The sequence below is a fragment of the Platalea leucorodia genome, assembly GCF_965183815.1.
Source record: "Platalea leucorodia genome assembly, chromosome: 2".
In the NCBI taxonomy this organism is placed as follows: Eukaryota; Metazoa; Chordata; class Aves; order Pelecaniformes; family Threskiornithidae; genus Platalea; species Platalea leucorodia.
In genome coordinates this window covers 45,845,122-45,868,466 of record NC_138824.1, presented here as the reverse complement: position 1 = coordinate 45,868,466, position 23,345 = coordinate 45,845,122, and the positions used below count along the sequence as shown (strand labels likewise).

General features: G+C 40.3%; 1 protein-coding gene across 1 annotated transcript in view; it reads right to left on the bottom strand.

Moving 5' to 3' along the window:
- Positions 1 to 23,345, bottom strand: part of LMO7 (LIM domain 7) — a gene marked incomplete at its 5' end in the record, with an annotated part of 132,681 nt that overhangs the window by 44,298 nt on the left and 65,038 nt on the right. The window contains 3 exons of the mRNA XM_082304989.1: positions 771 to 969; positions 1,457 to 1,570; positions 1,984 to 2,014. Coding sequence (XP_082161115.1) covers positions 771 to 969; positions 1,457 to 1,570; positions 1,984 to 2,014 — 344 coding nt within the window. The remainder of the gene's footprint in view (positions 1 to 770; positions 970 to 1,456; positions 1,571 to 1,983; positions 2,015 to 23,345) is intronic.

The window sequence follows — 23,345 nt, the reverse complement described above, 5'->3', positions numbered from 1 at the left end:
TGCTTATCTCACCAGATTAACGCCCAGTAGAAACCCAGGGTACGTCACATATGTAGCATGGCTACACGTTGCTTTGCTCAGATCAGAAATGCTCCATGTGGCCTTGGCCCAATGATTTTATGTTACTCACATGGAACAAAATCCAAAAGCTCACAATTTTGATAACTTTAAGTTAGACTACAAGTTTGTATTGAATTTTAAAACTAGGAGAGAAGCACGGGTTAGAGTACAGCTGTAGGGATCCAATGTCACAAACTTACTTCTTGTTACCTTTCTTTCCATGACGAACTATCAAAAGTAACAACTACTATTCAGTTTTTAACCTAGGCGAGAAAAACCCTATTGAATATTGAATATTCACAAATGGAGTGAAGACATAGAGGTTTGACATATCCACACTAGGAACAAGGCAAGAGACTTTTGCAACTCTTGAATTTTAGGTGATCCCCTCAGGATCTGAAGTCTAGCACTTTCCCTTCCTCAACTATGGGGAAAATAGCCCGCGCATACACACACCCTAATGTGGCTGTGAGAGCAAGACTCCCAGCCACCCTCCCTAGGAAAATTCATGTGTGCATTGCTTTGTTTCTACCAACTGTTAAAGGTCAATATTTGCTTAAGCAAAATGCAACTGCGGCAGTTGCAAAACTGGACTGGCTTTTCAAGTCAATTTAAGTACTGGGCACACGAAGTACTAGGTCCATACATTGTCTTCTCTCACACTTGTAAGACATATGTCAACAAAAGATTTAAAACAGGAAAAAACATACCTTCACTGCCACCTTTCAAGGTTATATCTGATGAAAAGCTGGTGGAGGATCTTGAACCAAGAGAGTCCAAGCTATCAAATGAATCGTCTCTTTTATGGCTAGTGGAAGACGAAAAGGCCTCTCCCCGGTCAACGTACCAAATATCACCGTACCCACTATCCCTGCCACTTCTGTTCAGGTGGCTGGACTCTTCAAGCGCCTATGAGAGTAAGTTTGGAAACATCTTTTGCAATAATATAAGGTGCAAGTGCTACTTGTGAGTTTTTGCTCAAAAAATTTTAAAATGCATTTTGAGTGCACAATTGGACTTTACCAAAAACTACTGCAAACCCCTGGAAATGACACATACAAAAGCTTGGATAGGAGATTCAACACAAGGTCTTAAATTTCTCTTATCTTAACAAAAGGGAATCAAGACAAGGCTTTTCACAATTTACCACATCAATAAGAGCAGGTGGATTCTGAATTTCATGATTACATGGCTAGCAGAACCACCAGTGTAAGCTAAAAATCATTCCCTTCACATGGACTTTGATAGGAAGCAAAACAAAAAAAACCAAATGACCATGTTCTTCAAACTAAGACTAAAATTAAACCCCCAAGAGATTGTTTAGAGTTCATACCGTAATGCATAGAAAACTATAAAATTCAGGCTATATGTTTGCTGTTCTTTTTGGATTCCTTACCTTAGTCAATGCTTGCCCTAATAACTTCTCAAATGCTTTAAGATTGAGGTATGGACCATTATAATGAGGGTTACTTTGAGCTTTTCTCCCAAGCCAGTAGAGTGTAATCAAAACCTAAAACCAAACAAATAAAAAAAAAAAAATCAAATATAAACTTCAACACTTTTCTCTCAAACCACGTACCAGTACAAAAGCATCTTTGCATGCTGTTAGAGACATTTTCCACAGTGAAGTGTAAAATCTTGTCTACAGCATTAGCTAGGATCTCCACCAAAACCAATTAGAGTGTTACAATGCATCTCATCTATCTCGAGTAAGCAGATATAAGTACTGTTTCTAATTACTACATTTATTTGGGAAAGTAAGCTGCATAGAGATCATTGTAAGATGGCACTAATTTGCATCAGATAAATCAACAGCTGAAGAATAAGGTAAACACAATCACGCCATAAACAGGAATGTCTTAAGAATATTTAATTAGAATTAGTGGAATTTTTTCAGGAAGCATTGAAGTAAGTGTGTCTTACATTTTTCACTCTTCTGTTGGTCTCCTCCGGTCTGAAGCAGGGCAGGGAATGAGAAAAACAAAACAAAACAAAACCTTTTAAAATATCTGACTTAAAATTTAATTATCATTCAAGATTTAAAAGGTTTCAGGCCCAATTAGAGGCTAGTTATAAAATATGCAACTATGACTGTTCCAAAAGAAATAAAAAGCAATTCACTTCGAATTCACAGGCATAACTCCATACTATTTCAATCATTGCATATAAACCTAGAATGTAGCTGATCTGTTAAAGTTTCTGATTTGAGAAGAATTCAGCAAGGCTCTAGGCTTTTTTAATTAGCTAAGGGTTTTAGTTACCAACAAAATAAAAGTGGAAAACAAGCTAATGACTTTGGGAAATATAGCTTCTATTAGCCAGGAAGATCTTCAGTTCCATACAAAAGCAGATTCAAGTGTTACTTTTTTTCCTGATAGTATTATATTTTCCAAAATATTTGCCTCAGACACAGAGAATGCTCTAGCCTAAAGAGAATTTTTCAGACAAAAAAATAAGCAACTGAAATGGGGACATGTGGAGAGAGACATCGTAAGGCTGGAAGGAGGGGTTTGGTTTGCTTTTATGCAAGATACATGTTTCTAAAGAAAATTAAACAAACATGCAATGACTAGCATTAGTAAACTTTTTTAATATATATAGCCAATCTGTGGCACACCTCGGAAGTGCACCAACGCACACACACAGTGGACCTCTTCTCATCCGGCTCATTTTAAGAACAAGAAGAAGAAACTTTTCAGATAGGAGCCCCCCAAAGGTGGGGAACCACAGACTCAGTCCTCAGGTGTAAATATTCAGGGCTGGACTGCGGACAGGAGCTGCACAACACTCCCACCTGCGCTGCCAGCAGCTACGGAAGGGCAAACGGCTTAAATACACCGAAACGACTTTTCGGCTGCCCCACACACTGTTGGTTCGGGGTGGCTCAGCAGCAAGCTTCACACACAGCACGGTGAGGGGGCTCAAACAAAAAAAGCCATGAATTAACATATGCCAGCGGAAAGACCTACACAGAGCCCTGTAACAGGTCAGACCAACGATGTATCAGGGTACTTATCCTGTGTCTGGTCATCTACAAACAAGCTAGTCACAGGCTGCAGGGAAAAGGTAAAATAAACTGTTCTGGGGACAGTTACGAGGTAGCAAAATGATGACAGGGCCTGGTCAGTGTAGATGGCACTCTTCACGGAAATACAATATTCAGTGCAATGTGACAACCAGCAGGAACACAGACCATCCCTCCTTCTCTTTCCTCCTAGTCTTGAGCATGCCCGCTCCCACTCCGTGCAGCTGTAATTGCCTTGCCCATCCCTGACACTGTAAGAAAGCAGGCTGCCAGGAACACAAAGTCCTAAGACGGATCCGACTTGCGCAATCCCCACCTGCAGCTCCCTTAATATCACATGCCAAAAACACAACTGGCGTTCTAGTCAGCAACCTCCTTCTCATGGATAACGAGGAATCCTTCTCCTCTAATGTGAGATATTTACACTTTTTTTTTTAAACTCCTTCCAAAACACGTTCTTTTTTTGCTGGGCATGATATTGGGGAAGTTTTTCTTCTTTCTTTTCTTCAGTATGTGGATTTCGTTTCTGGTGTCCATGCTGCAAGGACACACCATGGCCATGACCTAATGTGCTGACCAGAGACAGGCTGGTTTCCCACGAGGATGGAAAATTATTCTTGTGGTGGTGTCATTAGACTTCCCACACCTGACAGAGAACATATTAAAAGGTTTACACTCTTTAGCTTCAAGGTCTAAGAGCCTTTCATTAGGGCAGAATTTCTTCTGCTATTTGCAATTATAAAAGCAAAGGCCATGCATGCCCTTCCTAAGGATGCCTTAAAGTTTGCTTCCGAACTTTAGCAGTCTAGCAAGCAGTGAAAAACTCTACCCTTAGTCAGGTGGAGCTTGTATCCAAGAGGTTGCCGGTCTTCATGTAGAGCAAAGCTATATGATTGAACACGATGGTGTTTACTTCTGCTTTCCTTAAGTTCTCTGGGATCGTTTAGGTCAGCCATTTGCAACAGGAGCAACATTCAGCTGTCTGTATGTTTTAATGTATTTCCTATACTGGAATAATCATAAATACACTACGCCTCTGTACTTGGGCTATAAACACTTCAAAACTTAGGATATTCAGGTAAACCAATGAGCGTAGCTGAGACCCAAGGCGCAGGCAGGGAGATATTTCACCCACTCGAATGAGAGACAGTACTCCATTCACATGCCTGCTCAGCTAACAACGAAAGCAAACAGACAAGTTGTTTACTCTTTGCCAGCAAAGTTTCTTCACTTGCATTACTACTCTCCTCTGAATGACGCCTATTGGTCTCTAACCTTTTAAGCAACTTGTCATGATAGATGCAGTCCAAGCAGAAGAAAAAACAAAACAAGAAAACCCCAGCTAATCTAGAGCAATCAGTTCCTCATTTATATAGACATATATTACTTCTTTGATGATGCTTAACCAAGGAAAAGGAGGACAATTCTGGATGGTTAGTGTATGGTCCTAAAATCTGTGTAAAACAATAGGTATTAATTTTTGGCTAAAAAAGAAAATCCTGAATAAAACTGCAATGCTGTTATCTTACCGCCTTAAAAGCGATTTGTCACCTACAAACCTCATAGCTGCTTCTCCTCTGAGGCATGCAACTTGCAGAAGATGCACTTTGGATCCATTTGCTATCATTCTCCGAGTGAAATAAGAGTCTTTTATATGTACAACATGGCCAAGCTCACAATGCACATCTGAGCTTATGCGCACAAACCATCGCCCAGTTACCCTCTAGTATATTGCATTTAAAAAAGCTAGGTAAATATCTATTGGATAGAAGTGTGATACAAACTGAAAAGCTTTTAAGAGGAATGACTTTTTCCTGTGAGCATCAAAATTAAAAAAAGCAAGATTTTAACTCAATTGCAGTAAATGAAAACACAAAATTAAACCATTATATTAAATAGAAGTTCTCCTTCATAAAGTGTTATCAAAATGTAAATACTGTGCAGTACTATGCAAAGAGTTCAACTGGGGTCTTGTGTATAGCCCTGAACAACTACAGTTCATAGCAGGGGACAAGACAGAGGCACCAACTTCAAGCACAGCAAGTTCTTTGCTGCTGTGAGAGGAGGCATGAACCTACCTTCTCTGACAATCTTTTGCTACCCAACAGGGAGCTCCTGCTCCCACCTCCGCTCCCCTTTTCAAGTCCGGCTCTAAACACACAGGGCTGAAAACCTCAGTTTTTCACACTGTATTTGAAGAAATCAGTTAAAAGGTGGAGTGCAAGGGCTTCAGCAATGTAGCCCTTAAGCTTTTTAAACACTCCTGGACAATTACAATCTTATTTTGAACACGTGTATAGCACTGAAGTGCACACACAGCACTGCTTGTAGGGACATTTGTCCTACGAAAGCTATTCTAGGAACTGAAAGGGCATCTATCTAAAGTATCTATCTTCATCAATGCAAATAAACGCCAAACCTACATTGGGCAACTGTGAAAGAAGTCTGCTTTTTGATGTTTTCATCCAAAATCTATATTCTATATAGAATATAGACTATATTCTTTATGAGAATATTATTCTGTGTAACCTAATTTCTGGCTTGAATAAATGAATGCCATTACGCTGAAAGTTATAAGCAGACTGCTGCTTTGCTCAGGAGGGCACAGACAAGGCTGCACCTTAAAAACAATCTGCTGAAAGAACTGGATTCCTGTCCAAATGACGATGCAATGCTGCTTACCAAACCACTCCATGTCATTTCAAACATTACCTTCTCTGCCTTCCCAGAGGTTTTTATATCTCCTTTCACTAACAATGCAACTTCGCTAAAGATGTCTGAACTAAGCAAAGGAAACTGGTAAGGAGAGTGGTTAAGATCCTGGAGAAAGAATTTTATTCCGAATACTTCATCTGCTTATGCCACAGTCTCAGCATTGTAGCATTCATTCTGAAGTTTAGAAGAAAAGCAACGCTGACCCTCTGCGTTACCTAATCTAAGCCCAATGTCAAATACCAAACTCAAAATCGTCAAAATTTTAAAAGTACAACTTTAATTCACAAAGTGTGAACCTGAATTGTTGGCAGTGGTTTCAATAAAAGTTTATGTACAACTTCAAGATTAGCCATCCTGGAAAATATCTATCAAACACAGCATGAAAGTCTAAAGGCCATGAGATAACAATATGTGGGAGTTATTATAATAATTATGAAGCACAACTACACAATTGCAAGTTGAACACTGATGCAAAAAGATGTGAAAATAACCACCCATGGAGAAATAATACCTTCTGTGTAAATCATCTCATCTACGTCAATCCTTTAACAAACAGAAAAAACACAAATGGGACAGCAATAGCTCTCACTTGTTAGTAGGTGAAACCTCTGTTACGTTTGAACACAACACATATTCAGAAACATCACTTACGCGCAGCCAGCGCGGACCGACGGATGTTTCTCTAATGAGGACCACTCCACAAGAACAAAGCCAAGCGACACGGCAGATCAGCAGGCTGAGCCACAGCTCAAGGAATTTATTCTCAGCTCCACTGTTTGCTCATGGTTAAACAGCAAAATTAGTCACCAAGGCCCTAGCCCGATAATACAAAGGCTTTGGCAGCAGCTCTAGCTTAAGGATTTCCTGGTCTCCCTTTCCCTTCCAGCTGCTCCTGTTTGCTGCCCCCGCGGTTATGCCAACGCGACTCTGAATCACGCTGCGGTTCCACGTTGTGCATTAGGACCAGAGGGTTGCGCCCGCTTCTTTGTTTTGGTTTTTCCTAATGTACATTTTCAAACCCCAAACTCGCTTATCTGTTTTATAGCACGCTCGTACAAGTGACGGCCTCAGCACCGCTGCAGAGGCAGCGCGTTGCTGTAGAGGAACAGGCAGGGGTCTTGGTAGTGGAGGACCCTGCTCCACACGCCAGTACCCTGAGAGTCCCTGCATGACAAAACCCGAGCCAGAGGCGCTCTGTGCTTCCCCTGCATCTACTGACGCCTAGCTCCGAGGAGTGAGGAAAGCTTGCTAGTATTATTTTAATGCACTTTGAGGTACTTTAAAATTTTTTTAAAAAAATTGTACAAGACATTCATACACCTTACAGTAGCTGGCAGACCACAGTAAGAAATCATGAACTAGACTTTAACCAATTATAAAGTATATCCATTGGCAACGCTGTCACTTAAGCATACACCTCTCCAATGAGTCCTTACAAAAGAGCAGTGCATTTTAAGTAGCTACATTTAGGTTTGACTTATTTCAAAACTTTTAACAAATAATCTCAATAGTTTGGATTTTGTTTTCCTAACACATTATATGGTTTGGTTCCCCCACACCCTAATATGTATTAAATTCCAGCAACTCATGATGTCAAATCTACTTTGACACTTCACTTTGTTATTTTCCAGGGAGGACATCAACGTGGAGCTCAAGTCCAAATCCAAGATACCAGAAGTCTGAGCAAAATTCTGGAAGATGATTTTACAGCATCCCGTTCAGAAAGCATGGCTTTCTGAGGGTCTGTTTCTCATACAGAAACATATTTAAAACATAGATATCAACGTACAATTTTAAAAAAGAAAAAAAAAAAAAAAAGCTAGATCAGAGTATCCTCCTCCCCTAAATGAGGGTTATCTGCCAAGAAGCAGTCACGTGGTCATGCCCAAAGAGATAAGACAAATCCGAACCCATTTATGGGGAGAAAGAAGGGACGGAGACACTCCCACTGATAGAAAGGAATGTGCCAGTGACAAATGCACCCTGCCCAGTGCCAAACCCTTCCCTTGGTGACGAATACTTCAGAAACCCCAACAGCTGCCAAAGCTATCTGTTTTCCATCCCGTCCTCTGTACTATAGATCTCACAAACACAGGACTTGAATGGATTTCTGTTTAAAAAGAAGCATCAGTGCTCTCCTTTTGGACTTCCATCCACCAAGGCAGCAGTTCTACCTCCCAGAAGCCCTTTGAAGGACTTGGAAGAGCCATGCCCTGGCCCAGGAGTCGGAGCGGGTCAGCAGGCTGCAGAACAAGCCCGCTCCTGAGCTCCTGGCCGAGCATCAGGCGCTCTATCCCAACACTGATCAGCTTCACTTACGCTTCCGAGGAGGACGTCGGAAGGTTTGAAGGATTCTCCACCCCCGCCGAGGTATGCTGCGCAGGAGACGAGTTGCCGGCTGTCCAACTAGCAGCGGGCTTGTGCTAAATTTCAACCTCTTTGGCCACCTACTCAACTGCTATTAATATTGCCGTTATCGGATCTCACTGAATTCCCACGTGCTGCTGAGAATAGAAAGGCTCCAATGGAAGATGGGGCTGCCGCATGGGTACAGAAACATGAGGACATTCCTCCACCACTTGGATTCTTAGCAAACTGATATTCAACCCCGAGAGCCACAGTTCACTGTTGAGATTGCTGGAAATAAAACGGTCGAGTTAGGGCCGCAGAGTTCCGAGAACAGCTTTTGGAAATGCACCTTTCTATTTGACTATAAAAAGCACATGTATTTTCCATAGCAACACATCCACTAGACCCAATGCCACTTACATTGTAACAGCACAGAGCGTCAGGTATAAAATGATGGCAGAAAGTGTTTCTCCATGCCCCTAACAAAACCACCGGCTGGCAGCAAGGAGCTCTGTGGGCCCTGATGACCGAGCAGCCTGTCCCCACCCCGCGCCCTCGCCTACTAATGAAGGGGTTGAGGGGTGGAGAAGAGATGCCCAAGAGGGGAAAGGCGGAGAGGGAACGCAGCCGGCCAACACCCTCCATGGGAACGCGTCCCCATCCATCGCCTCAGAGCCCGCCCTTTCATAATGCCTCTTGAGCATGGCGCTTCCTTGCTGATCTCACCCATTATGCTTCCACGCTATTCTTAAATCCCTTATCAAAACAAAAACAGGCACTTCTAGAAATGTGCATCGGCCCCGGCAAGTCACTGGACACTCATATTATCCATTTCCTCACGCTCTTTTCCGACCCCTCCCTGGGTGGTCCACCTCTGCCAGCTTCCTCATATCTTAGTCTAATCTACAGGTTCTCCCAAAGAGAAAACTAATATTCAGGATAGTGTAGGGCAGAAGGCATACCTGTCAAATAAAAAATAAAACCCCCAAACAACCCCCAAACCATCGCTGGAAGAACAAGCCTGTGCAGAGGAGCCTGGCTGATAACCTGAGCACTCCCCAGCTCTCGTCTCAGGGGTGGGCAGGGAAACAGGGATGGAGCATTGCTGCAGCAACAATTTGCACAGAAAGAAGAGACTGATAGGATGCTGCAGCTTCCAGCTCAAATTTTAAGCTATAGTAAGGATAATTAAAGTATTTATAATAATTAGTGTAGCTTTGTTGACTGGTTCCTTTTTGTGTCTTTTTCTTATTCCATTCCTAAAACTCCCTAAAAGTCAGCAGCTTCACTAATTACAGGTAATTAAACTGGGTACTTCTTCTATTGTTTTGTTTGTTTGTTTTTTCCAAGGCAAATCTAGAATTTTTCCCCAGTCTGTATTGGTTACTCTAAATTCCAGGTCTAGACTGGTACCTATGCAAAAATATATAGTGGGTATTTTATTTCCGAAAGCTACCAGTCACGTGCCATATACTTTGGCCAAGAAGCATGAGAACATCCATTGACTTTTATGAGAAATGATAGACTGTCTGCACAAGGAATTAGAAGCTGCAGAGTTGACTCCAAGCTCACAAGGAGTGTTAGGAGTTCTCAAAGGAAATCAAATAGTTTGTTCACATTCAAGGGGATGTTTGAATTTCACAGGTGAAATTAGTTGCTTTTCAAAAAAAAATTAAAAAAAACCCAAACAAACAAACCAAAAACTTAAACACAGCGATTTAGATAGATGGATAGATAGCTATCATATCACCATTTACACACCCTATAGATTTTTATCAGTTCCAAAGCATTGGTCTTTAGACCTTGGAGCCTATCACTTTGCTGGATCACTCCATCTCTCCTTCTTTTACCACCCTGTTGCTTTTTTTTTTTTTTTTTTTTAAAACCATTACATAATTCAGTTGACCCTGGCACCAGGGTTAAGAGTAAATGTTACCACTTCTGCTTTTTTCTTCCTTGTACCTTCCATACATGTTGAGATTTTATACTCTGCCCTCTCAAAAATCAACATACTTGAGCTCATCCTGTTGATCATCAGGATCATCATCTATATTAACTCCTCTTGCATTCAGTTTTGAAGATCCTTTCCCTTCATTCCCCCCCACCAAACTAGACCATCTTGTGTAAATTTTGTAGATTAGTTTGAAGAGAAATCCATATGGGGAACACACACTTGTGCTAGCATTCTTTCCAAAAGGAACAGTTGGTATATCTGGGGAGTCACTCTGAAAAGTAAGTATCAAAATAGGCAATTAAGTGCAATGCTGTAAGTTTTTAGAAGTATATACAAAACACGCGAAGGTGCAGCTGTTATCTAGCACTGAAACAGTTCAACAGCATTTTACAAAAAATTATTCTGTATAAAGTATATTATTTGCTTTAGCTAAGCTGCAGCAACCATGGCAACTCACAGTTAGCATTTCAAGACAATACCGAAATTCAGTTTTCTATTGCCTGATGCCTCTTTGCCATTATTAAATATTTCCAAAATTTTTGTCCTTTTTACTCCCACTTTTACATCTAACCGAAGTATTTCAACATCCCCTCTCCCCACATGCCCATACCAGAGGTAATTTTGTAAAACAGCCCTCAATACTGACTCATTTATTCCCTCTACAGTATCACTCGGACACCTCTGCACCAACTCAGGGCACAGATAAAGAAGTTCCTGCAAGGTAAGCTAGGGTAAAAAATTTTCCACCTACCAACTACTCCATAGCAACTGCCTGCGTGCACTCTTCTACCCTCAACCCCCAGGACTAATACAATCGTTCAATTTGGATAAAGCATTCAGAGATGGTCCCTTGGGAAGAGCTAGGATTTGGCAGGTTATACCACTTGGCTTGCTCAGAGAGACACAGAGATTTTTATAGCGTTCAATCTCCTCCCTTGGTCCATGCCCAGAGAAAGATTTGGTAAATGTAATCCTTTGTTATTTTTGTGTCAAGCAAACAGGTGGTGATGTACAAGTGCCTTGTATGAAAGCAAAACAGTTTACCACAGCTTATAGCACTCAATGGCGACTTCAGGAGGTTTATTTAATTTCTCATGGTGTGCAAAAAAAGATAAAAATAACAACTCATGTCTATACTGTATAATTTATACCGGATATTTGGCAATGAACATATCTGCTGATAAAGAAAAAAGATGACTGACAGTAACTTAATCTGGGTACTGCAGTGCTCACACCTGTGCCAACATTGAGTTTCACCAATCCAAATAGGTATCTGCTTGGTTGCTCTTGTTCTAATGCATATACAGAAAACAATTCAGCACAGAGGTGACTCACTAAGAGTTAACAGCAGAAACTACAGATGCCCTACCCATGGCCCATCAGTGGGAAGTAATCCAGACTTCAGTCCATTCCAGTCATCATCTCTGCAGGGGAGCCAAGACCCATAATGCCAGGTATAAGCATGAGGATGGATGTATCCTCCTGAGAGGAGACAGATCCTCTGCATTTTGGGGGTACGTGGGATATGGAGCACTTGGGAGTCACTTGCACAGATTTCTGATGGGTCATTTTTTCCTCTAAAAGCAGTTCCAATGTAGTGCTGGCCAAACTGTTGTACAGGAGGACAGAGAACTGGGGCAGCATCTACCTCCCAGCCCCTCTTTTTATTCTTAACTTTTGTCATGTTATTAAGGAACGAATGCTTTAGCAGTTTAAAGGTGGATTACTAAAAGCACAGCTTTGGGGAAAGTGTCATAGAGCCAGGATCTTGGAAAGAATTTAGATTTATTTATAGAGATGGACAGAGCGAAGATGGCAAAATGGAGGTACAAGGTAAGCGCAGTTTATTCCATGATAAAGATTTTGGAAACAAGTTAAAGTGATATTGGAATTTGTTCTTAAGTAGAAATAAATCACTACTGCATGACTGCATCATTTAGTTTAGTCTCTACATTTGGAATAAAAACTTTAAAGGACTAATGGGTTTTCCCAGTAATATTTTGGCAAAATATTTCACAAGCAAATAAGAAGCACTGAAGAAATTATAAAGCTTCCTTTTTGAAATTTCGCCATATTTTCTCTATGTTTCTTTGGGTTACCCTAGCAACGCAGAGCACAACCTCATCACTCATCACACAGAGCACAAAAGTATGAAACACAGACTGAACCTGACTTCTCTCTATTGAAGTCAGTTCTCTATTAACTTCGGTTGATGCATAAATGCCCAAAAGAAGTGAGGTACACAGGTACAACTGAACTTTATTATTTCCTATGTTTTCTTGATCTGCCTTCATTTGTGGAGACATATTGGGAGCCAGGAAAGAGCACTTCAATTAATAGAGAGTCAAATGTTAATCTATTCACCCTTACCAGAAAAGAATGCTAAAAGAGGATGTATTCCCTTGAACCAGCTCTCCCAGAAGACATGGTGTGAAACAGCAACAAAATTTAGAACAAAAACAAGATGCAAAAATCAAGTAAAATCCACAAAGTGTACTACTCTTAGCAGAAATGTGCCCTTTTGTTTGGGGGAACAGACAAGATCTAAGATAAGCAGATATTATTTTCCATATTTGCTACAATTCTCACCTCCCATCCTCAGCTCCTGCAACATCTATACATAAGGTAGCTACTTAAAGATATAATTATTCTTATTCAGGTTCCTTATGGCTTCAGATTTATTTCTGTAACATTTGAAATGACTAAATTCAATTTGCTGCTACCAATATTACCAGATAAGTATTAGCTTTTTTAATTAGCTTTTTTTGGGGGAAAAAGAACTTGTCCACCCCGGTGGACGAGAGTGCTTTAAGGCTACTTAGAGCAGCAAAGTCAGAGGGTATTTTTAAACATTTGCTCAAAACATTAAGCTTTTTGGGCCAGGTTTTCTGGCCAAGTTTTTAATGTTGGAAAAATGAATGCTTCGTAACTGCAAAGTGAGAGAATGGGTAAAAGTCCAAATACTTGCTTTGCCAGAATGTTAGAAAATCTGTGTGGGAGGCAAAAAGGGGGAGAGAGGGTAAAAAAAAAGAAAAAAAAAAAAAAAAAAGAAAAAAAAAGTTAAGCTAGTCTGACCATATACCTCTGAAGCTGGAGAATTTACATCAATTCTGAGCATCGCAACCTACTGAAACCAAACGCACTATTAGTCACTTGAGAGTTTCTGTTGTAAAGTTAGAGGAGTCTGAGAATAAAAACCTCGAACAAAATTAACGATATGGGAAAACAATCCCAGCCAGGGAACTATAGATGATCTCACACCTCTCTTTCACTGGTACTCATGAAGTATGTAATTTGTACCACAAAACTGATGACTGAGTGAATAAAAAAAAAAAAAAAAAAAAAAAAAAAAGCTTAATACACCAATTAAGACACCACCAAAATGCTCCAACAAGCTATTACAACTAAATCTGGTGGTAGGGAGGGAGTGGAACAAAATGATCCGATTCTGCTCCAAGTGAGGCCATGGCAATATTCCCAACATCTTTAATGAGTGCATGAGTAAATGCTAAATTAGGAATCTTCCTTCTCACGAGAAAGAAGATACTATATGCACCAACTCTTGGAAACTACAGTTAGCCATCTGCAGAATTTCACCAACTGCCTAGCCAGATGAAGCACTGGAGAAACAGGCTCCTTAAAACACACATGGCGGTTGTAAGCTATCCTTCCCAGAAGTCAATCAAACCGCAGAGCCCGGAGAACACAAAAGTAACCCTTGCTCTCTGGAAGAGGCTATTCTATAAATCCGTTCCCCAAAAATCCTCAGCGTTTCCACGCAAAGACCAGGCAGTCTTTTTGACCCCGATAAGGTTAACAGAAACCTTGAGACTCTCATATAGGAATCCACAGCTTCGGAAGACTAAGGGTCTCCTGAAAACCCCGTGAATGGCAATCATTATTGCATTTAATCATTGCAAAGATTAAATCAAACTAATGGTTAAACTGCAAAGTATGTCAATGGCACCAGTTTGCTATGAGGCTCAGCTTCATAAGGGACAGTACGCATGTTGCATTAGCAAGTGCTAAATCCAGACCTGCTACCTTGGAAGCATCTATGGAAGCAGCCCTTTTGATCCCAAGTTGAAAAGTCAAGATTTATCATCCTCAATTAAGACTGATAATCTAGACGGGATGAGAAATACAAAGACACTTTGCTAAAACTAATCAGACATTTCTCTTCTTGATTACAGTTAATTCTAGTGGAGCCTAGCTGAAACAAATTACAATTGGGGAAGAAACACACAGGAAGCCATCTCAGAGGTCTCATCACCAATGTGCATATTGCAACAGTGAGACTCACACTAACTTCTAAGGTCTCCCCTCCTTCTTTTCACCTCCAGGCTAACAGAGCTACAAGAAGAAATTAACTCAGTGCAATGGAGGAATAACCAGTAGCATCCTCCAATGAGGAAAGGATAAATCAAGTCTCTGCTGATGGTTTAAGAATAGGTTGTCAAACTGCAGCAAAACTCAGCTGCTCCTCGACCACCACCATGAAGTACAGGAGAAAAGAACAGGATGGAAATACTTTCACCCTTCGACCCACAGATAGGAATACATGGGAGAGAACCTTGAGCATTATCATCATGTTTGATTGCCAGATGGCAAACTGTTGACCACATTATCCCCACAACACTGAAACTTTTTTTGCGATATACTTTCACTTTCTTGCTGCATAGCATTTGACAGGTGGAGAAGGCCCTGATAAAATAGCTGGAGTGCGCTTAACGTATTACCCTCTCTACATTACAGTGTAGATGCAGTTAGTGGCCTAATTAACCTGCTAGAGAATACATTTTAAAAATAAATTTAATGAAAGTCACTGTTGTAGATGTTTTTTTAGCAAGTAATGGTGCAAAGACATGCAACGGTCTTCATCATCAAGGAAATACATTTATGGCAGAGTAGTACAGTGTACAAGTTTTCTAAGATACTCAAAAATAGCTTATACTGCAGTGTAAGTTATGCAAGCCTCATCTTTAATAACATAAATCAGTACTATCAAAAACAGCTCATGATATAACAAGTCAGCCATCTGTTTCATGCTAATTTATTGGAAGACACTGATTCAGAACCACTGCAGTAGTCAGATATTTATTGCTCAAAGAGGATGAATGTGAAGTCTCCTGCCACACCACATTTAAAGCTCTTTGCTTGGAAAACAGCACATTGAGTACAAGTATGCACCCCAAAATTTTTTTCAGGTAGGAAAGAATCCATGGAAGCTTTTGCTAGGGAAAGAAATCCAGAACTGTTGCATGAACTCTGGACAGAATGTCAAGTATGTAATGATTTGAACTATTATTAAAAGTAACATAGTTATTACTTAAGCCCCTGAAGGAAAAACCCTAAAAAACACAGCATAGGTACACAGATGAATATATTTGAACTTTTTTGTATAATAAAGTTACCAACAAAATCCAGGCAACGCTTCAAAAAGGAAAGCCACCAGGAAAAGAAAAATAAATTAAAAGCACAGCGGCATCATTCTTTGTGAAGAGAAAAAACAAACTCCTGTCAAAAGCACTGCCAAATCACTTCTCTTTTTAAGCAATGACATTGAAATTTTAGCATTGATGAATGCTGATAGCATAAAAATCAGTAGACTGGATCTGAAGTAAACAGGCCTTTTAAAATACATAAATGCACATTTAAAACCATTCTATGCTGATTTACAATGCGTAAAATCTCAAATACACTCATTTTGAGTGTCATACCAATTCCCCTCAAAAATATGTTCACTAACACGCACATGATTCCAGAGCAACTTACAGAAATAAAAACTGTTTTGAAATTCTGCTTTCTTCAATAAGGCTTTTATTTTTGCTAATTTTGGCTTGCATAGAGGACCCTGTGTTTCACGGGTACAACCGAGACTTGCCAAAGTGCTTTCAGGAGTTGAAGACTGGCCAGGGAGTACTACCCTGGTGGTAGTGGTAGGTAGGTAGTGGTAAGACAGCTTTAGTCAAACCAAAAAACAATTCTCTACGAAAAATTAAACACATAATTATCCAAGGAACACAATATCACAGTGTTTACTCTCTTCAATAATTATTAATTTTATTGCAGGTACAAAGATTAGAATGGACCGTAGCCTGCTTTGTTTAATGAGCCAACTTCTTTTTCTGCCCTCTCTCTTCTACAAGGCTTTTAAGTTGACCATCTATACCCAGTTTGCCTTGTACTCTTGTCTTTGTCCCTGTATCTTGCTGTGTTGACCATCACTTAAAAAAGAGCCACATGCTGTCAAATCCCAGCTATAAACTAATTTCTGCTATATTCACCACCACCAAGGAAAGCACAAGGTAATTTTTTTCCTAATAATTACCCACTAAATCTTTTTTGTATGTAAGAATCAGGGCACTACACACTTTAACAAGTAAATGCATGGAAACCTCTACAGCTACCTTTTGTAATACCATTAAAGACTAACCTTTTATAACTGTCACCTGCCCTCTACTTCAAAGCATGCACTCTTTGAGGCTGACCTGGTGTTGCTCTTTGTTTTGTGAGTTGCCTGGCAGAGACATCTGAGCAATGGAGAATGAAAACAGCGAGAAAGCATCTTCACCGGGTATCCCAAATTAGCTGAAGAGTTATCAGAAGGCTGTTCTGAACAACAGCAGCGGTGGCATGTGGATTGCCTATGGCTGAAGAACTAGAAACTGAGAAGATGCTACCCTCTCTTCATTTACAGTAAAAGCAGATTCTAGAATATTTTACAGGTAAAGATTAATCTTAATACACTTGTTTTGAAACTGAAGGGAGTCTTCACAATTATACATATAGCATTAACAAAAACATCACAGTACCAAGAGCTGAAGTAACCTGAAGTAATTAGCTGAAGTACTCTCTCATGGGTGAAGGTAGAAAAAAACCACTGTTTAGTAGTTGTCTTCCACTGTTTTCACTGCTCCTTATTTCAGCTTATAAGGAGCCCAGTCTCTCCTGCAACTACAGATGCACAAAGAACAGGAACATGTTCCACTAAATGTTGTATGCCAAAACCTACATGCAATTAAGCTTGACCAAACAGTTTCTAGGAGCTTGAACATATTTGCTTTCCTGACAAAAATTCTGCAAACAAAAGCTCCTTCTGTAAGTAAGGTACGCGTGCCTTTGGTACATGTCCATCAAAAAGATTCCTTCCTCGGGAGATAAAAGTGAGTTTCTCTCTCTCCTCTGACTGATCAGACAACAATACGCCATTTTTACATGACGGAAACCACACAAACACATTCCTGGGCAAGAGGAGACAAGAAGAAATTTCCCGTGTTCGCCGCTTCCCCACCTCCCCTGAACCGGAATTAAGCCAATACAGAAACTTTCAATTCAGGCTCCTCTAGGACCTGGAAAAAAAAATCCCCCAAATCTGCAGGTACACAAATGCAAACCATTCTGCCATATGAAATGTTGTACTTCAAAGTGAGAAAATGCATTTCTGTGATACTGACAATAACTTGCAATGCTTTGCTAATACTAGTGACCAGCTGAGACACATTTCTCTGTCATAGTTGATAAAACAAATAAAGAGCTTGATTTTTCACATTAGCTTTGAATCAAATTTTGCTGTAATTTCTTTTGTCCTGGCTACATTACCCTCTAACAAGTTCTGTAGAGGAACACAGTAATTTAGGCACAGCTCAGGTTAGATGGCTACACCAAGCAGCATGGTACAGAAACACTAAAGCTCTTGTGGAAAGGGAAAGATGGGTAAAGGAGAAAGCTGCGATGGGAAGTTACTCCATCAGGACACAGTCACAGGTGCCTTCAACACACACTCCAGACGCACGGTGGTGAGACACGGCTCTGGGTCAGCGCCTGCAGTATTAGCAGAAGAGGCTGCTGTTCCCATGGCCTAGGTGCTAAGGCAACCCAGCACACCCTACTGTGCAGACCTACCTCTCATCAAGTAAGACGAAGGAAAGCTGCATACTACCTGAACCAGTGGACTCCTTTCTTCTTCACAGATTATGCTACCTGGGAAGAAGCAGTCACTATTTTTTGACCTGCTTCTACGTAAGCATTTTCACTTATGTGCTCATACTTGAGCTGCTTAAGGGAACCAAGCCTTTGTCTTTTATTCTCCTCATATATTATGTTCAGTTTGTATTTCTATTTAGACAGTTTTTCAAGCCATTGCACTTTTTCACTGTAAAATTCATCCTTTAGGAAAGGATATCTAGTAAAGGCTAAAAAAAAAAAAAAAGTGCTAAGTAGTGAACTTATTTAATGTACTAAGTTCATTCTTAAGATTAAGATTTCCTATCTCTTCTCAACCCTATTCTGGTTCAAATTTGAGTTCAGTGAAGACTTCACAACTGCTCATATTAAGCTCCGGTTTGAGAATGGATTTTGAATCCTCTTTGGATTCTTCTTGGTTTTTACCTTGCCCAGCTTCCCCCACCTTCTCTGCCCTTTCACTGCAATGCCCTGTCATGTAAACACTTTCTGAGAAAACCAAGAAGCACCAGCCCTTCAGTCCAGCTTTTCTCCTGATAAAACTCACATTGTCCAATAAATAAAGAAAGTTTATCAAGCAACTTTGGCAGGCACCTAACACAGCACAAGCATGGAGTACCTGCCTTAGTTTATTTTGAGGATCTGAACCAGTACAGTCTTCCAAAGGGGTGCTGGAAAGCCAGGTGATGAGCTGGATGCGTCCTCCCGTGTACGCAGCCTCATGCACAGCTGAGAGCAGCTACTGTGCACTCATCGCTCACGCCATACCCAAGCAAGCAAGGCTTAAGAACGCTTGCTTGGGTACCACGTTCGGTGCCATCAGACCCTAGATTCATAGATTTAAAATCCTATCCGATTAATGAAAAAGAATATTGAACCGAAAATAGAAGTAATTTACAAATGCAGCCACATCATTTTGGTGATGATCACCACCCTAGACTGACTACACCACCTGGATAACTGGCGATTTCCGTATAGATTATTTAATAACTAAACAAACTAGCTTGTCGAATACATTCACAAATTATTCAAACAGTATTAGAGAAGACTGAATTAAACTAAGGAATCTGGTCACAGCTCAAAGGGGAAAATGCTTCAGAAAGACAAAACGTTGCTTATAAAAAGAAAAGTATCCTTTTGCAATAGAATTTTTTTCTTCTTGAAGGAATGAAAACATTGCAATGAAATGGCAAATACTAGTAAATCACCAGTGCTAAGTGACTTTTCTACGATTTCTCAACAGCAGTCAACATTCAATACAAGAAGTGAGCTCAGATTTCAAAGAATAAAATGTTCTGCAAAGAGAAAGCGAGTGTTTTGAAGGACAAGCATAGCAGAGGAGTATCATTACTGATGCATCTTATTCTGCGCTTATTCAATCTGGGTGGGTGTGCCTTCTGCATAACCATCTGATGTGTGATCTTACAGTTACATTACCCATGCCAAACTCAGTAACAAAACCTCTTAAATTAACTGATCTTTTTAGAGCAAAAGAAGGTTTTAAGTAATCATGCTGAATATAGTATATGGAAATACATGTGCCAGCTTATTTCAAGAGAATTTCAGCCATTCTTATTTATTATTCTTATGAAGCTTTTACTAAAATTTCAAATGGGCTGATAAAAACCATCAACTGTTAACTTCTTAAGAATTAATAATAATATTTTTCCCCGTGATTGCACAACTTGGTCACATATAGAAGTAGTCAGATACTGGTCTAGATCAAGAGACCTACCACGACTTTATTCATCTTTTCAGATACCTCTGAATGCAATGTTCCACGCTTGCTAAAGCTTAACAGTGGCAGATTGCTTGATTGATTTAGCAAATCAAATTAATTGCTTCCATAAAATCTGTGCCTGATTTTTTTCCTTAGTTTTGCTTCTTAGAGGACATTATCATAGATCTACAGAAGTTAAAAGCAGCTTTTACTGGATGGGACCTTTTCAAAACCACACACAGGAACGTCCACATGGGGCCAGATCAAAACTCTTATCTAGCCCAGGATCCCATCCTCCCGTGCAACCCCAAGTGGTTGCCTAAGGAAGAGTAAAAATAGAACAGGCAAGATACTTCTCCCTCGGGGACTTCCAAGCTAGATGTGGTTTCCCCATACTAAGTAACTCTTAAGAGATTTCCCTTCTGTGAACTTCTCCACTACCCCTTGAACTCAAGTAAACTTTTATCTTTCACAGTATCTCTTGGCAAGGAAGCCTACTGCCCCTTTGTTTGGTTCACTGATTATTCATATAACATGGGACATCGCGACTAGTCGAACCACTTTGTCCATGCCATCTGCTAGTTTTTTTTTTTTTTACTTGTTTGTTTTAAGCTTGCTACTTTATCCACCTCTCCTTTTCATCCATTAACTCTTGTTCAGGCTCAAGATTCCTAGAGTGTTTAACTAAACCTCCAGCATAAGCTTCCTTCTCCTCTTCCTACTTCTGGTCAGAAAAACACCATGAGGATGAAGGTCTTCCATTTCCATAGATTTGATTTTGGGGGATTTTGGGGAGGTGAAGTGGGAGAGTGAGGAAAGGGAAAGCGATCAAGCTTCAGATGGTATTTACACCACCAGCAAACACCAGATTACCTGTAGCAGCAGAGTGATGTGCCGTTGTATTTCCTATTCCTACTACTACTTAACGATGCTTGGGGTTTGTTTCTGGGTGTGGAAGGGATTTTTGTTTGTTTGTTTGTGTTTTTTTGTCATCATTGTGTTTGTTTTCTTTTTTCTTGGCCTGGCACCTAACACTGAATAGATGCCTTCAAAAACCTCTCACGAAACTCCTACCCCTATTACCTCAGGCCTGAGCACTATCAACTGTTCCAGAACTCATCATTCTATATACGAAATTGGAATTGTTCCGATTTTCCTGTTCTCACATAAGGAATCCAAGTTTTTCTTCTATTTCATACATAAAAAAAGAACACAGTTTCTGAAAAATTAACCTGCAAACAACTATTAAAAGCTGTTTACTAGAGTAGTTGACACTGGTAAATTTGGACAGATTAGGATTAGTTTGTGGAATTGTGCAGTAATTCCCTAACTGCACAGATCTGTGATGAAAATACATTGCATCTTGAAGTCAAACCATACATAAATATACTGTGCCTTCTGTTAACTCGGGCATTTTTAGCTAGTGCTTTACCAAGTACATCCCTCACCTCAGAAAACGATCAGAGCTGAGAGCATCTTACAAACATCAGGTCACGGAGTTAAAAAGAATACATTACCGCACCATAAATCTGACAAGCATATTTCAGCGTTTATTCACAGGGCACAAGTGGCTGTCTGTAATTTAATAGCCTTTGCAAAAGCAGAAGTATTTTGAACTCAGACTCCCTTTCCCCGCCCCAGTTAAATATTTTATCATATAATGCGTTGGAATCCACGTCAATTGATGCATATCTGTACATACTGGGTTCAAAGGTGTGTACGTGTTTACATTTGCAGGACGTTTTTTCTAGAAGGGAAAGGAAAGAGGAAATATCATCCACATTAATCAACTTTCTTACTCTAGTCCCAGCAACTGGCCGCAGCAGCTTTCAAAATTTTTCTTTCTGAGTCAGCTTCTGATACCTCACTCCCTCCTGGAGCCGACGGGAGTGCGGGGAGGGCACAGTCGATACGCCGGAGGGCAGGGCTGCTGGGAGGACTGGCTCCGCAGGAACCTCAGGACATTCAAGAAGGACAAAGTCCGAGTCCTGCCCCCAGGATGGACCTAACCCCTGCGATGGCAGAGCGGGCTGGGGAGCTGGGCCTGGGGGTCCTGCTGGGCTGAATGTCAGCCAGCAGCAGACCCCGGCAACGTCGGCCAACAGCACCCGGGGCTGTATGAAATGGAGCACGGCCAGAAGGCTGATGGACCTGATCATCCTCCCCTTTCCTCAGTGCTCATTACACCAGGTCTATAACACTGCCGTCTGCAGTTTGGTGCTCCCCAGTACAGGAAAGACGTTGGTAAACTGGAGCAAGTCGTGTGGAAGCCACCGGGACAGTCGGGGCTGGAGATCCTGATCTTGATCATCCAGCTTGTTCAGCCTGGAGAAGAGTTCTCTAGCTGGGTTTTCTTTTGTTGTTGTTGGGTTTTTTCCTTTTGTTTCTTAAGGACAACAGATTTCTATCATTAAAAAGACACATGAAAAGATCACGCCTTTGTGTGGTTAAGCTTGGCTGCTATCTAGTACTCTTCATTTCATGGTCTTCTAACCATGTGGGGCGACATGATTTCATTAAACCAGTTTCAGTGACAAGATGAAAACAACCCTGCAACCCTCTTGACATGTGCTTTATAAAAATATTTGAATTTGTTATTGCATTACCAATTACGTTCTGTTGTACTCACAGCACAAAACCTGTTAATGCTACTTTGAAGGATACTGAGTGCTCCAATTAAGCAGTAATAACAATTAGAGTTGAAACCTCTGAAAGGAGAGTAACAATAGTATTAATCACAGCTCAGGAATAAAAATAGCCAAAATTAGGGTTTTGTATGAAGTAGGATCCAGAACTGTCAATACACTGTTCAGCTTTCCTTTCCGTATTTACGGAGTATGGTTAACAAACTCCTGTATCCATGGAAAACTTCAAGAAGTCAGCTTCCTCCCAGTATTTAAGTACAGAAGCTCTTCCTATTGAGTTATCTGTCTACAGAAAAGCTAACTGAACTTCAGCAATGTAGCAATAAAATACAATTAAAAATAATAAGATAGTGAACTTGCATACATGTTCTGTATAATTGATATTAAGGCAACACAAGCTTATTCTTTTTAGAAGTCCTTCAACTTTCAACCTCAAACACAAGCACTTTTTTTTGTATGGAAAAAAAAATCACCACCAAAAAAATGCAAGTTTTCTCTTTACCATCTTTCGTAACTCACTGCTACTCATCCAAATTGCTTCCCTCTCTACACTGCATTTAATCCTGGAATGTTAGGGGATTGATGTGCATGCTTAAAATGAATACAGGTGCCTAAGGTTTAGGTGGATTCCCATGGGAATCCTCAAAGGTTAGAGACACTTCTCTTAACACAAAGCAAAAGAGCATTGAAAAAGTATTGCAAAAGATTTTAGTAGTAATGGTTTTGTACCCTCCCAAAAAGTTATTCCAGAGATACTTTTAAAATGTAATAGGATCAAAAATGAGGAGTTTCAACAAACCAACACCTTTCAGCAGAAAGCTACTGTAACCTCCTTCAGCAAATCATTCAGTTTTGTAGCATCACTATTTAAATTCCAATATAAGGCTGTAGATCTGTGTCACTGGAGATACC